We start from the raw sequence: 13,910 nt of genomic DNA, 5'->3' as shown, positions 1-13,910 counted from the left end.
TGTTTCTGACAGAATTACAATGTCATCGGCGAACCTCAAAGTTTTTATTTCTTCTCCATTGATTTTAATATCTACTCCGAAATTTTCTTTTGTTTCCTTTACTGCTTGCTCAATATACAGATTGAATAACATCGGGGAGAGGCTACAACCCTGTCTTACTCCCTTCCCAACCACTGCTTCCCTTTCATGTCCCTCGACTCTTATAACTGCCATCTGGTTTCTATACAAATTGTAAATAGCCTTTCGCTCCTTGTATTTGACCCCTGCCACCTTCAGAATTTGAAAGAGAGTACTCAAGTCAACACTGTCAAAAGCTTTCTCCAAGTCTACAAATGCTAGAAACATAGGTTTGCCTTTCCTTAATCTTTCTTCTAATATAAGTCGTAGGCTCCATATTGCCTCACATGTTCCAACATTTCTACGGAATCCAAACTGATCTTCCCCGAGGTAGGCTTCTACCAGTTTTTCCATTCGTCTGTAAAGAATTCGCGTTAGTATTTTGCAGCTGTGACTTATTAAACTGATAGTTCGGTAATTTTCACATCTGTCAACACCTGCTTTCTTTGGGATTGGAATTATTATATTCTTCTTGAAGTTTTTTCGCCTGTCTCATACATATTGCTCACCAGATGGTAAGAGTTTTGTCAGGACTGGCTCTCCCAAAGCTGTCAGTAGTTCTAATGGAATGTTGTCTACTCCCGGGGCCTTGTTTCGACTTAGGTCTTTCAGTGCTCTGTCAAACTCTTCACGCAGTATCATATCTCCCATTTCATCTTCATCTACATCCTCTTCCATTTCCATGATATTGTCCTCAAGAACATCGCCCCTGTATAGACCCTCTATAAACCCTCTATATACTCCTTCCACTTTTCTGCTTGCCCATCTTTGCTTAGAACTGGGTTTCCATCTGAGCTCTTGATATTCATACAAGTGGTTCTCTTTCCTCCAAAGGCATCTTTAATTTTCCTGTAGGCAGTATCTATCTTACCCCTAGTGAGATAAGCCTCTACATCTGTACATTTGTCCTCTAGCCATCTCTGCTTAGCCATTTTGCACTTCCTGTCGATCTCATTTTTGAGACGTTTGTATTCCTTTTTGCTGCTTCACATACTGCATTTTTGTATTTTCTCCTTTCATCAATTAAATTCAGTATCTCTTCTGTTACCCAAGGATTTCTACTAGCCCTCATCTTTTTACCTACTTGATCCTCTGCTGCCTTCACTATTTCATTCCTCAAAGCTACCCATTCTTCTTCCACTGTATTTCTTTCCCCCATTTCTGTCAATTGTTCCCTTATGCTCTCCCTGAAACTCTGTACAACCTCTGGTTTAGTCAGTTTATCCAGGTCCCATCTCCTTAAATTCCCACCTTTTTGCAGTTTCTTCAGTTTTAATCTACAGTTCATAACCAATAGATTGTGGTCAGAGTCCACATCTGCCCCTGGAAATGTCTTACAATTTAAAACCTGGTTCCTAAATCTCTGTCTTACCATTATATAATCTATCTGAAACCTTTTAGTATCTCCAGGGTTCTTCCATGTATACAACCTTCTTTCATGATTCTTGAACCAAGTGTTAGCTATGATTAAGTTATGCTCTGTGCAGAATTCTACCAGGTGGCTTCCTCTTTCATTTCTTAGCCCCAATCCATATTCTCCTACTACGTTTCCTTCTCTTCCTTTTCCTACTCTCGAATTCCAGTCACCCATGACTATTAAATTTTCGTCTCCCTTCACTACCTGAATAATTTCTTTTATCTCATCATACATTTCATCAATTTCTTCATCATCTGCAGAGCTAGTTGGCATATAAACTAGTACTACTGTAGTAGGCGTGGGCTTCGTGTCTATGTTGGTCACAATAATGCGTTCACTATGCTGTTTGTAGTAGCTTATCCGCACTCCTATTTTTTTTATTCATTATTAAACCTACTCCTGCATTACCCCTATTTGATTTTGTATTTATAACCCTGTATTCACCCAACCAAAAGTCTTGTTCCTCCTGCCACCAAACTTCACTAATTCCCACTATATCTAACTTTAACCTATCCATTTCCCTTTTTAAATTTTCTAACCTACCTGCCCGATTAAGTGATCTGACATTCCACACTCCGATCCGTAGAATGCCAGTTTTCTTTCTCCTGATAATGACGTCCTCCTGAGTAGTCCCCGCCCGGAGATCTGAATGGGGGACTATTTTACCTCCGGAATATTTTACCCAAGAGGATGCCATCATCATTTAATCATACAGTAAAGCTGCATGCCCTCGGGAAAAATTACGGCTGTAGTTTCTCCTTGCTTTCAGCCGTTCGCAGTACCAGCACAGCAAGGCTGTTTTGGTTAGTGTTACAAGGCCAGATCAGTCAATCATCCAGATTGTTGCCCCTGCAACTACTGAAAAAGGCTGCTGCCCCTCTTCAGGAACCACATGTTTGTCTGGCCTCTCAAAAGATACCCCTCCGTTGTGGTTGCACCTATGGTACGGCTATCTGTGTCGTTGAGGCATGCAAGCCTCCCCACCAACGGCAAGGTCCATGGTTCATGGGGGGGTATACTAGTGTTTCTGAAATGTGGAGGAGGATGTAGGCAGTTTTGACCATGCAAGCTGGACAAGGAGCAATGGAAACAATAGACATTAATGTCACAAACACCAGTCTAATTCACTTACAGAAAGTGCTCTATATGATGATCACCAACTTAAGACACATTTTGTGTATTGCCTGATGACATCTTGCTAAACCCTTGACTCCCTCATCCACTGGGTTTTTCATTTCTGGGGGTGCGTGAAAACTGTGGTGTATGAGACACCCATGGATCAGCACAAGATCTTGTGGTATGAATGCAAGTAGCAGATGGAGTCATCAGTGATTTGTTGGGAATCTTTCCAAGGGTTCTGCAAGACTTTATCATGCAGTACACTAAACATATAAAACTTGGTGGGGGTCATATTGAGCACCAACTCTGAGAGAATTACACTGGTGTTCACTGATAGTAACTGACATCATCTCCTTTACTTCTTGCCTAACTTGAGTGGTCTGAACTACCTATGCCCTCATGCACATTTGAGAAACACTAGGACACAACCGAAGAATTTTTGAACATTTGTTTATTAGCACAACATGCTCACATGGTGCCCATCTAACAACCACCACACCTTGTAACATACCTTTCGATTCACCTTGTTTATCACACTGATCCCATAAGTACACTCCTGGAAATTGAAATAAGAACACCGTGAATTCATTGTCCCAGGAAGGGGAAACTTTATTGACACATTCCTGGGGTCAGATACATCACATGATCACACTGACAGAACCACAGGCACATAGACACAGGCAACAGAGCATGCACAATGTCGGCACTAGTACAGTGTATATCCACCTTTCGCAGCAATGCAGGCTGCTATTCTCCCATGGAGACGATCGTAGAGATGCTGGATGTAGTCCTGTGGAACGGCTTGCCATGCCATTTCCACCTGGCGCCTCAGTTGGACCAGCGTTCGTGCTGGACGTGCAGACCGCGTGAGACGACGCTTCATCCAGTCCCAAACATGCTCAATGGGGGACAGATCCGGAGATCTTGCTGGCCAGGGTAGTTGACTTACACCTTCTAGAGCACGTTGGGTGGCACGAGATACATGCGGACGTGCATTGTCCTGTTGGAACAGCAAGTTCCCTTGCCGGTCTAGGAATGGTAGAACGATGGGTTCGATGACGGTTTGGATGTACCGTGCACTATTCAGTGTCCCCTCGACGATTACCAGTGGTGTACGGCCAGTGTAGGAGATCGCTCCCCACACCATGATGCCGGGTGTTGGCCCTGTGTGCCTCGGTCGTATGCAGTCCTGATTGTGGCGCTCACCTGCACGGCGCCAAACACGCATACGACCATCATTGGCACCAAGGCAGAAGCGACTCTCATCGCTGAAGACGACACGTCTCCATTCGTCCCTCCATTCACGCCTGTCGCGACACCACTGGAGGCGGGCTGCACGATGTTGGGGCGTGAGCGGAAGACGGCCTAACGGTGTGCGGGACCGTAGCCCAGCTTCATGGAGACGGTTGCGAATGGTCCTCGCCAATACCCCAGCAGCAACAGATTTGCTGGGAAGTTGCGGTGCGGTCCCCTACGGCACTGCGTAGGATCCTACGGTCTTGGCGTGCATCCGTGCGTCGCTGCGGTCCGGTCCCAGGTCGACGGGCACGTGCACCTTCCGCCGACCACTGGCGACAACATCGATGTACTGTGGAGACCTCACGCCCCACGTGTTGAGCAATTCGGCGGTACGTCCACCCAGCCTCCTGCATGCCCACTATACGCCCTCGCTCAAAGTCCGTCAACTGCACATACGGTTCACGTCCACGCTGTCGCGGCATGCTACCAGTGTTAAAGACTGCGATGGAGCTCCGTATGCCACGGCAAACTGGCTGACACTGACGGCGGCGGTGCACAAATGCTGCGCAGCTAGCGCCATTCGACGGCCAACACCGCGGTTTCTGGTGTGTCCGCTGTGCCGTGCGTGTGATCATTGCTTGTACAGCCCTCTCGCAGTGTCCGGAGCAAGTATGGTGGGTCTGACACACCGGTGTCAATGTGTTCTTTTTTCCATTTCCAGGAGTGTATATCAGATACGTTATTTCCTATAGTTGTCTAGTCATTAATGGTAATACAATATTTTTATGAGATTACTCTTACTGATGGTAATTAGTTCCACAGTGATTCAGGAATATATCAAATAAGACTTATGATTCATAATGTAAGTGCTAATGATGATCCTGTGATTTTCTGCAGGAGGTAAAAGATAAATTGAAGAGTACAATTATTTTTCTCCTGTGTCAACCTCTCCATCTCAGAGCAGCACTTGCAACCTACGTCCTCAATTATCTTCTGGATGTATTTCAGCCTCTGTGTTCCTCTACAGTTTTTGCCCTATACAGCTCCCTCTGGTACCATGGAAGTCATTCCTTCTGCACAGAACCTGCTCATTCCTTACCTTATCAATCCACCTAATTTTCAATATTCGTCTGTAGCACCACATCTCAAGAACTTTAATTCTCATTTGTTCCAGTTTTCCCACAGTCCATGTTTCATCACCATAGAATGCTGTACTCCTGAGATACATTCTCATAAATTCCTTCCTCAAATTAAGGTCTATGTTTGATACTAGTAGATTTCTTTTGGCTACGAATGCCCTTTCTGCCATTGCTAGTCTACTCTCAATGTCCTCCTTGCTCTATCTGTCATTTGTTATTTCACTGCCTAGGTAGAAAAATTCCTTACCTTCATCATTAGATTGTTCATTCCTTTCAGCAGATCATGTAATTCTTCTTCACTTTCACTCAGTATAGGGATGTTATCAGTGAATCTTCTTACTGAAATCGTTTCACCCTGAATTTTAACTCCTCTCCTGAAGCTTTTTTTTATATCCATCATTGCTTCTTTGATGTACAGATTGAACAGTAGGGACTAAAGACTACATCCTTGTCTCACACCCTTCTTAATCTGAGCACATCATTCTCGGTTATCCACTACTGTTATTCTCTTTTGGTTCTTGTACATATTGTATATTACCTGCCCCTCCCTATACCTTACCCCTACTTTTCTCAGAATCTGCACCATTTTACATTGACGAATGCTTTTTCCAGGTCAACAAATCCTACTAAAGTGTCTTGATTTTTCTTTAGTCTTGTTTGCCTCTCTCATGCCTTTACCTTTTCTAAAGCCAAACTGATTGTTATCTAGCACATTCTCAATTTTGTTTTCCATTCTTCTGTGTATTATTCTTGTCAGCACCTTGAGTGTATGAGCTGTTGAGCTGACTGTGCAATAATTCTCGAACTTGTCAGTTCTTGCAGCCTTCAGAATTGTGTGGATGATATTTTTCCAAAAGTCAGATGGTATGTCACAATACTCATACATTCTAAAACAAACAAACAAACACACAAACACACACACACACACACACACACACACACACACACACACACACATGAATAGTCGTTTTGTTGCCACTTCCCCCCTCCTGTCTTATTTCATCTTAAGTACTCCAGAGCTCTTTTAAATTCTGATTTTAATAACTGAATCCCCTATCTCTTCTAAATCGACTGCTGTTTCTTCTTCCGCCACATCAGACAAATCTTCCCCCTCAGAGAGACTTTCAATGTATTATTTCTACTTACCTATTCTCTCCTCTGCATTTAACAGTTGAATTCCTGTTGCACTCTTAATGTTACCACCCTTGCTTTTAATGTCACCAAGGGTTGTTTTGAGTCTCCTGTATGCTGAGTCTGTCCTGCCGACAATCATTTCTTTTTAGATTTCTTCACATTTTTCATGCAGCCATTTTGTCTTAGCTTCCCTGAACTTCCTATTTATTTCACTCCTCAGCGACTTTTATTTCTGTATTCCTGAGTTTCCCAGAACATTTTTGTACTTCCTCCTTTTATCAATAAACCGAAGGGTTTCTTCACAGTTATCTTTTCTGTAGCTATGTTTTTCTTTCCAGCTTCTGTGATGGCCCTTTTTACCGATGTCCATTCCTCTTCAACTGTACTGCCTACTGAGCTATTCCTTATCACCGCAGGCCGGAGTGGCGGTGCGGTTCTAGGCGCTACAGTCTGGAACCGCGTGACCGCTACAGTCGTAGATTCGAATCCTGCCTCGGGCATGGATGTGTGTGATGTCCTTAGGTTAGTTAGGTTTAAGTAGTTCTAAGTTCTAGGGGACTGATGACCTCAGAAGTTAAGTCCCATAGTGCTCAGAGCCATTTGAACCTTATCACTGTATCTATAGCCTTAGAGAACTTCAAGTGTATATCATCATTCCCTAGTACTTCCGTATCCCACTTCTTCATGTATTGATTCTTAGAAACTAATCTCTTAAACTTCAACTTACTCTTCATCACTACTATATTGTGATTTGAGTCTGTATCTGCTTCTGAGTATGCCTTACAATCCAGTATCTGATTTCGGCATCTCGGTCTGACCATGATGTAATCTTATTGAAATCTTCCTGTGTCACCCAGCCTTTTCCAAGTATACCTCCTCATCTTGTGATTCTTTAACGGACTATTCACTTTTAATAGCTGAAATTTATTACAGAACTCAATTAGTTTTTTTTTCCCCCTCTCAATCCTTGTCCCAAGCCCACATTCTCCTGTAACCCTTTTTTCTACTCCTTCCCCTACAACTACATTCCAATCCCCAAGACTATTAGATTTTCATCTCCCTTTACATACTGTATTACCCTTTCAATATCCTCATGTACTTTCTTTATCTCTTCATCTTCAGCTTGTGACATCAGCATGTATACCTGAACTATCGTTGTCTGTGTTGGTTTGCTGTCAATTCTGCTAACAACGACCCTATCACTGAACTGCTCACAGTAACACACTGTCTGCCCTCCCTTCATAACAAATCCCACTCCTGTTATACCACTTTCTGCTGCTGTTGATATTACCCTATACTCACCTGACCAGAAATCCTTGTCTTCTTTCCATTTCACTTCACTGACCTCTACTAAATCTAGATTGGTCTAGGGGTTGTGGATGAGAACCCATGGTCTAGCGTTAGCACCTTTGATTAGTAATCAAAATGTCTTCAGTCCCAGGTTCAAATCCTGCCACCACTTAAATTATGATTAATGAACAGCACTGGCGTCTGAAGACTTCTGGCATAAGGGGTCACCCTCATTCTGCCAATGGCCTTGTCACAGAGGGCGGAGGAGTGGACCAAAATTCAGGGCACTCTCTTGTTGTAGGTGAGGGAAACTGCCCCTAAAGGTGGAAGAATCAGCAATGATCAACGGCATGAGGATGCATAAGGCAATGGAAACCACTGCATTAAAGACACGTAATGTGTATCCACAGTACGTGTGGCCTGTAACTGAAAAAGTGTCATGACGATCACTCCGTTGGCAAAAGATTCTGGAATAGTACCCCATTCGATCTACAGGAGGAGTGTGCCAAGGGGGAGGGAACCATGAGAAAAAGATTGAATGATCAACGAAAGAATAATATTCTACAAGTCGGGGTGTGGAATGTCAGAAGCTTGAACTTGATAGGGAAACTACAAAATCTGAAAAGGGAAATGCAAAGGCTCAATCTAGACATTTATTGTGTCTTTCAAAATGAGAAACTCAGTTAAATATTTATTATGATACATAACAAAGTCTGTAGTACCAATTCATATACAGAAGAACAAACTGAATACAGGACTTATTGTTCACTGTAGTCTGGATACTCTCAACTATCGTCAATCATTTCTGTTATTTCCTTAGACATGTTCTGATCTTTGTAAAGGTGAACTTCCTGGTTGAAAAAAGATTTTTAAGACAGAAAATCTGCATCTTAATTGTGATGTTGACATGATTTTTAAGTCTTTTTTGCTGTACTACTTTAAGTTTATTATACACTGCTGTTATGGACAAGGTAGCAGTATGTAACATATGTTATAATGTTAACAGCCTGCATATTAATAAACGAAACATAACTTACCATATGAACAAAAAGTGTCACGCACTCTGTATTGACTGACAGCAGAGAGCCAAAGTGCAGGATTCACTTCCACTTCTGATGGAGGAATTAGAATTGAGTGATGCCCAGAATAAATACTGCAAGCAAAAATGTCATTTGATGAACAGAAAATAGTCTCAAAGCCTGAAAATAGTCTCATAATCTAAAGCACCAGAAATCAAGACACGTAAAAACAGTACACATTATAGCTAAGCAAAGTTATGTCTGGAATGATGATGACACTTTTGTAACTACTCAAAGTGGTGCTCACAAGTTGCAATGCTAGTAAGCTTAGTTTTGCTGAACATTCAGCACAACATGCAGACATCAAAGCAGCTAAACCCTATCATTGACTCAGGCTGTGGAAATAGTAAAGAGAGATCCAACACACACACACACACACACACACACACACACACACACACAAAAAAAAAAAAAAACTGCAGTCTCAGACAACTGTAATAACACTGCGAGCAGCAGCACCAGTACATGATGGAAGTGGCGACTAGGTGGGGGTAAAGAGAATGCTGGGACGGGGAGGGGGAGGGATAGTATGGTAGGGGTGTCGGACAGTGAAGTGCTGCAGTTTAGAAGGGGGGGCAGCGGAGAGAAATAAAAAGACTGGGTGTGGTGGTGGAATGACGGCTGTGTAGTGCTGGAATGGAAACAGGGAAGGGGCTGGATGAGTGAGGACAGTGAGTAACGAAGGTTGAGGCCAGGAGGGTTACAGGAACATAGGATGTATTGCAGGGAAAGTTCCCACCAATGCAATTCAGAAAAACTGGTGTTGGCAGGAAGGATCCATATTGCACAGGCTGTGAAGCAGTCACTGAAATGAAGGATCTCATGGTTGACAGCCTAACAGGGTGGTCCACTTGTTTCTCGGTCACAGTTTGTCGGTGGCCATTCCTGCGGACAGACAGCTTGTTGGTTGTCATGCCTACATAGAATGCAGCAGTTTAGTATGTAAATCACATGACTGGTTTCGCAGGTAGTCCTGCCTTTGATGGGATAGGTGATGTTAGTGACTGGACAGGAGTAGGTGGTGATGGGAGAATGTACAGGACATGTCTTGCATCTAGGTCTATTACAGGGGTATGAGTCATGAGGTAAGGGATTGGGAGCAGAGGTTGTGTAAGGATGGAAAAGTATACTGTGTAGGTTCGATGGATGGTGAAATACTACTGTAGGAGGGTGGGAAGGATAGTGAGCAGGACATTTCTCATTTCAGGGCATGATGAGAGATAATCAAAATCCTGGTGGAGAATGTACTCAGTAGCTCCAGTCTTGAGTGGTACTAAGTTACGAGGTGCATGTTCCTCTGTGGCTGCACAGTGGGACTTTGAGAGGTGGTGGGAGACTGGAAAGATAAGGCACGGGAGATTTGTTTTTGTACAAGGTTGGTCAGTGAAGGCTTCAGTGAGACCCTCGGTATATTTCAAGAGGGACTGCTCATTACTGCAGATGTGATGATTATGGGTGGCTGTGCTGTACGGAAGGGACTTCTCAGTATGGAATGGGTGGCAGATGTCGAAGTGGAGGTATTGCTGGTGGTTAGTTGGTTTGATATGGATGGAGGTACTGATGTTTCCAATATTGAGGTGGAGGTCAACATCTAGAAAGGTGGCTTGTTGGGTTGAGTAGGACCAGGTGAAGCAAATGGGGGAGAAGTTGTTGAGGTTCTGGAGGAATGTGGATACGGTGTTCTCACATTTGATCCAGGCAGCAAAGATGTCATCAATGAATCTGAACCAGCTGAGCGGTTCAGGATTCTGGGTTTTTACGTGGATTCCTCTAGATGGCCCATGAATATGTTGGCATGGGATGGTGCCATGTGGGTGCCCATAGCTATAATCTGGATTTGTTTGTAGGTAATACCTTCAAAGGAGAAGTAATTGTGGGTGAGGATATAGTTGATCACAGCAACTAGGAAGGGGGTTGTTGGTCTGGAATCCATAGGGCATTGGGAAAGGTAATGTTCAATAGAAGTAAGGCCATGGGCATTAGGAATGTTAATGTACAGGGAGGTGGCATCAATAGTGACGAGCAGGACACTGTGTGGTAAAGGGACAGAAACTGTGGACAGCTGGTGGAGGAAATAGTTGGTATCTTTTATACATGAGGGTAGGTTCTGGGTAACAGGTTGAAGGTGTTGGTCTATGAGAGCAGAGATTCTCTCAGTGGGGACACAGTAACCAACCACAATGGGGCATCCTGGTGGTTATTTTTATAGACTTTATTACGCATCTAGATGGTGACTGGAGAGCCTGCTGGATTATTGGAATGGGGTCACTGTGGCAAGTTTGTAGGTGGAAGTACGTGACAGCTGGTGGAGTCCCTCTGCCAGGTAATCCTTGCGGTTAAAAACAACAGTGGAGAAGTCTTTTTTCCACAGGTAGGATCACAAGGTCAGGATCAGTTTTTAGATGGTGGACTGTGGTCCTTTCTGTGGATGTAAGGTTAGTTTGCATGTTGAGGGATTTGGGGAATGATGGTGAGGCGAGGTTCAAGGTTAATAAATCCTGGAAAGGTAACAGGGGGTGATTTGGGGGCAGTGGTGGAGTCACAGTTGGATGAAGGAGTAAACTGAGTTAGGCAAGGTTCAATCTGGTCTTTGGTTGAGTCTGATTGGTGGGGTTGGTGGTGAAAAAGAGTCTCCACTGTAGGGACTGGGAGAAGGAGAGAAGGTCTCTACCAAATCCTGCATGATTGAATTTGAGAGTGGGGCAAAAGGTGAGGCCTTTGGAAAGGACTGATATTTCTGTGGGGCTAAGGCTTCTGGAGAAAGACTCATGACTGTGTTTCGGTTCTGGATTCTGTGGGGTGGTGGTGGTGGTGGTGGTGGGAGGGAGTTTTTGTAGGTGAGGTAGGTATAGTAGGTCTGTGAGACAGGGTTTGTCAGCTGTGAGGGGACATGGGGGAGGTTTGGATGTTGTTGTAGAGGTGGTGGACAGTGGTACTCCAAGGCACGAGTGGGAAGTGAGCAGGATGGAGAGCTTTTTGAAGTGGTGTTGTGCACATTGCTCAAGTTCCTGCAGGGCACGAGTTTCAATGTGTTTTATGGGTTCCAGGAATTTGTGATTGCATAGCAGGAGAATTCTGCGGATGGAGAGAAGGTACTGCAAGGAGGTTTGGGCTTGGTTTATATGGTTTTGGAGGACTATGTCAGTGAGGGCTAAAGATTGGCGGAATCTGACAGGTGGAGGACATTGTGGGAGGAGGGTTGGCAGCCAGAGATGAGTAATTTGATGGTGAGGCCATTAGAGAGGATTCCATTAGCCAAGCAACAATGCATGAACAGTATGAGGGACAGGGATCTGGCTAAAGATAAGGAAACTTTTCTGTATTGGCGCAGATCGTAGGAGCAAGGATCCATGATGGTGGAAAAAATGCAAAAAATTAAGTAAGTAATGTAGAATTACATCCAAAACATTACGCAAAAATACAATCAAATACCTGTGAAAAATCATGAAAAGGATGAAATGTATGCAAAAGAGGAAAAAACAGGATGAAATAAGAGGGAGACGACGATAGCAAAAGGCAAAAAATTCACTGAAAGTGGTGAGAAGTCACAAGGATAAAAGTAGAATATATATATATATATATATGATGTCTGCTTGTGTCTGTATATGTGTGGATGGATATGTGTATGTGTGCGAGTGTATACCCGTCCTTTTTTTAAGGTAAGTCTTTCCGCTCCCGGGATTGGAATGACTCCTTACCCTCTCCCTTAAAACCCACATCCTTTCGTCTTTCCCTCTCCTTCCCTCTTTCCTGATGAGGCAACAATTTGTTGCGAAAGCTTGAATTTTGTGTGTATGTTTGTGTTTGTTTGTGTGTCTGTCGACCTGCCAGCACTTTCATTTGGCAAGTCACATCATCTTTGTTTTTAGATATATTTTTCCTACGTGGAATGTTTCCCTCTATATATATATATATATATCGTTTGTCACAGTGAATCTCATGTATTTTACTTTTCTTAATGATGTTTCTGAATTTTATTCTGTCGTTTATTGTGTCTAATGTTATGTTGAGTTGGTTCAGGTCCTTTTTTACCTCTGCCACCAATTTGTTGTTTCTAGTGGTTACCCAGTCAAAGATCTGTTTGGTCAGTCTGTGTGATGGCATTCTGTATAGGTGTCCATAGAATTGTAGTCTGTGTTTTCTGCGATTCTCTCCGTATGTTTGTATAGTTCCTCTGTAGGTTTCTTGATCCATATTCCATTGTTGTTAGTTGCGCCAAATATTTTCGGAAGTATTATCTGTTCTACTCTTTCTACTTGTCTGATATGTGTATGCCCTAGTATTAGTGTGAATGCAAACTGGGATAGAACGAAGAAAGTGTGGGGGTGGGGATGAGTTCATAGGTTGAGTTTCAAGAATGCGTGGTACCGGAAAGGTGCGGGAGTTAACACACAAAAATACGAGAAATGACACAGGGGGAGCGACCAGTTTGAAAGTGTAGGATTAATTATATCGGCAGGAGTAATGTGGAGTATAAGTTGCTGCACCAACAATCAGTGTGGTCTTGTAGCCATCTGTTGTGCACAGCCGAGACAGTTGATACAGTGTGGCTCATAAGTAGAGCATGCAGTGTGGTTGTAAGGCAACAAGAGAAACACAGGAAGGATGAGAAAGAAGGAGGGACATTGAATATAGTGATGCAAAAGAAAATAGTAACATAGGAAAACAGCACTGGGTTAGGATCAAAGTCACGCAAAAATCAAACAGTGGAAAACCCTGAAAACCCTGAAAGGAAAGTAACAATTATTAAAGAAGGAAAGTTGCTACTCACCATATAGCGAAGACGCTGAGCGCAGATAGGCACAAGCAAAATATTCTCACAATTACAGCTTTCGGCCATTAACACCTTTGTCAACGACACACACACACACACACACACACACACACACACACACACACACGCAGACACAACAAAATAGGGTGTGTGTGTGTGTGTGTGTGTGTGTGTGTGTGTGTGTGTGTGTGTGTGTGTGTGTGTGTGTGTGTGTGTGTTCCTCTGCCACCGCTTCACGAGTATATTTCCTATCTATCCATTTACATTATATTATCAATAATTGTAAAATAAGCCAGATACATAGGTAATGTTGTGTAACCAAGTAGGTCAGGCCGTAAAGTAAGAGATGTAATGACACATAACGAAGAGAATGATACAGACAGCAACATATACTCGAAGCTGTGTAATTAAATAAGCAAACATTGTAACAATATGAACTAACTGAATTAATGAAGTTGATGCACCTGGAACCTAGTACCGATGAATCATCGTAAAATTATTATGAAATATAGTTTCTATCTGAAAATATACGCAACACATCTATTTACAAAATTCGTACAGAGTAACCTGATTGAAATTGTTATTCAGCTACGCATAAAGAT

The 13,910-nt window shown here is 43.1% G+C and overlaps 1 protein-coding gene across 1 annotated transcript in view; it reads right to left on the bottom strand.

Annotated features, from left to right (window-relative positions):
• Window positions 1-13,910, bottom strand: part of LOC126196964 (disco-interacting protein 2) — a 667,247-nt gene that overhangs the window by 31,086 nt on the left and 622,251 nt on the right. Inside the window, 1 exon segment of the mRNA XM_049934602.1 lies at window positions 8,493-8,608. Within this exon segment, the coding sequence (XP_049790559.1) occupies window positions 8,493-8,608 (116 nt within the window).

Source organism: Schistocerca nitens, chromosome 1, assembly GCF_023898315.1.
Source record: "Schistocerca nitens isolate TAMUIC-IGC-003100 chromosome 1, iqSchNite1.1, whole genome shotgun sequence".
In the NCBI taxonomy this organism is placed as follows: Eukaryota; Metazoa; Arthropoda; class Insecta; order Orthoptera; family Acrididae; genus Schistocerca; species Schistocerca nitens.
The sequence above is the reverse complement of the archived record's forward strand: the minus strand, read 5'-3'. Positions and strand labels throughout refer to the sequence as shown.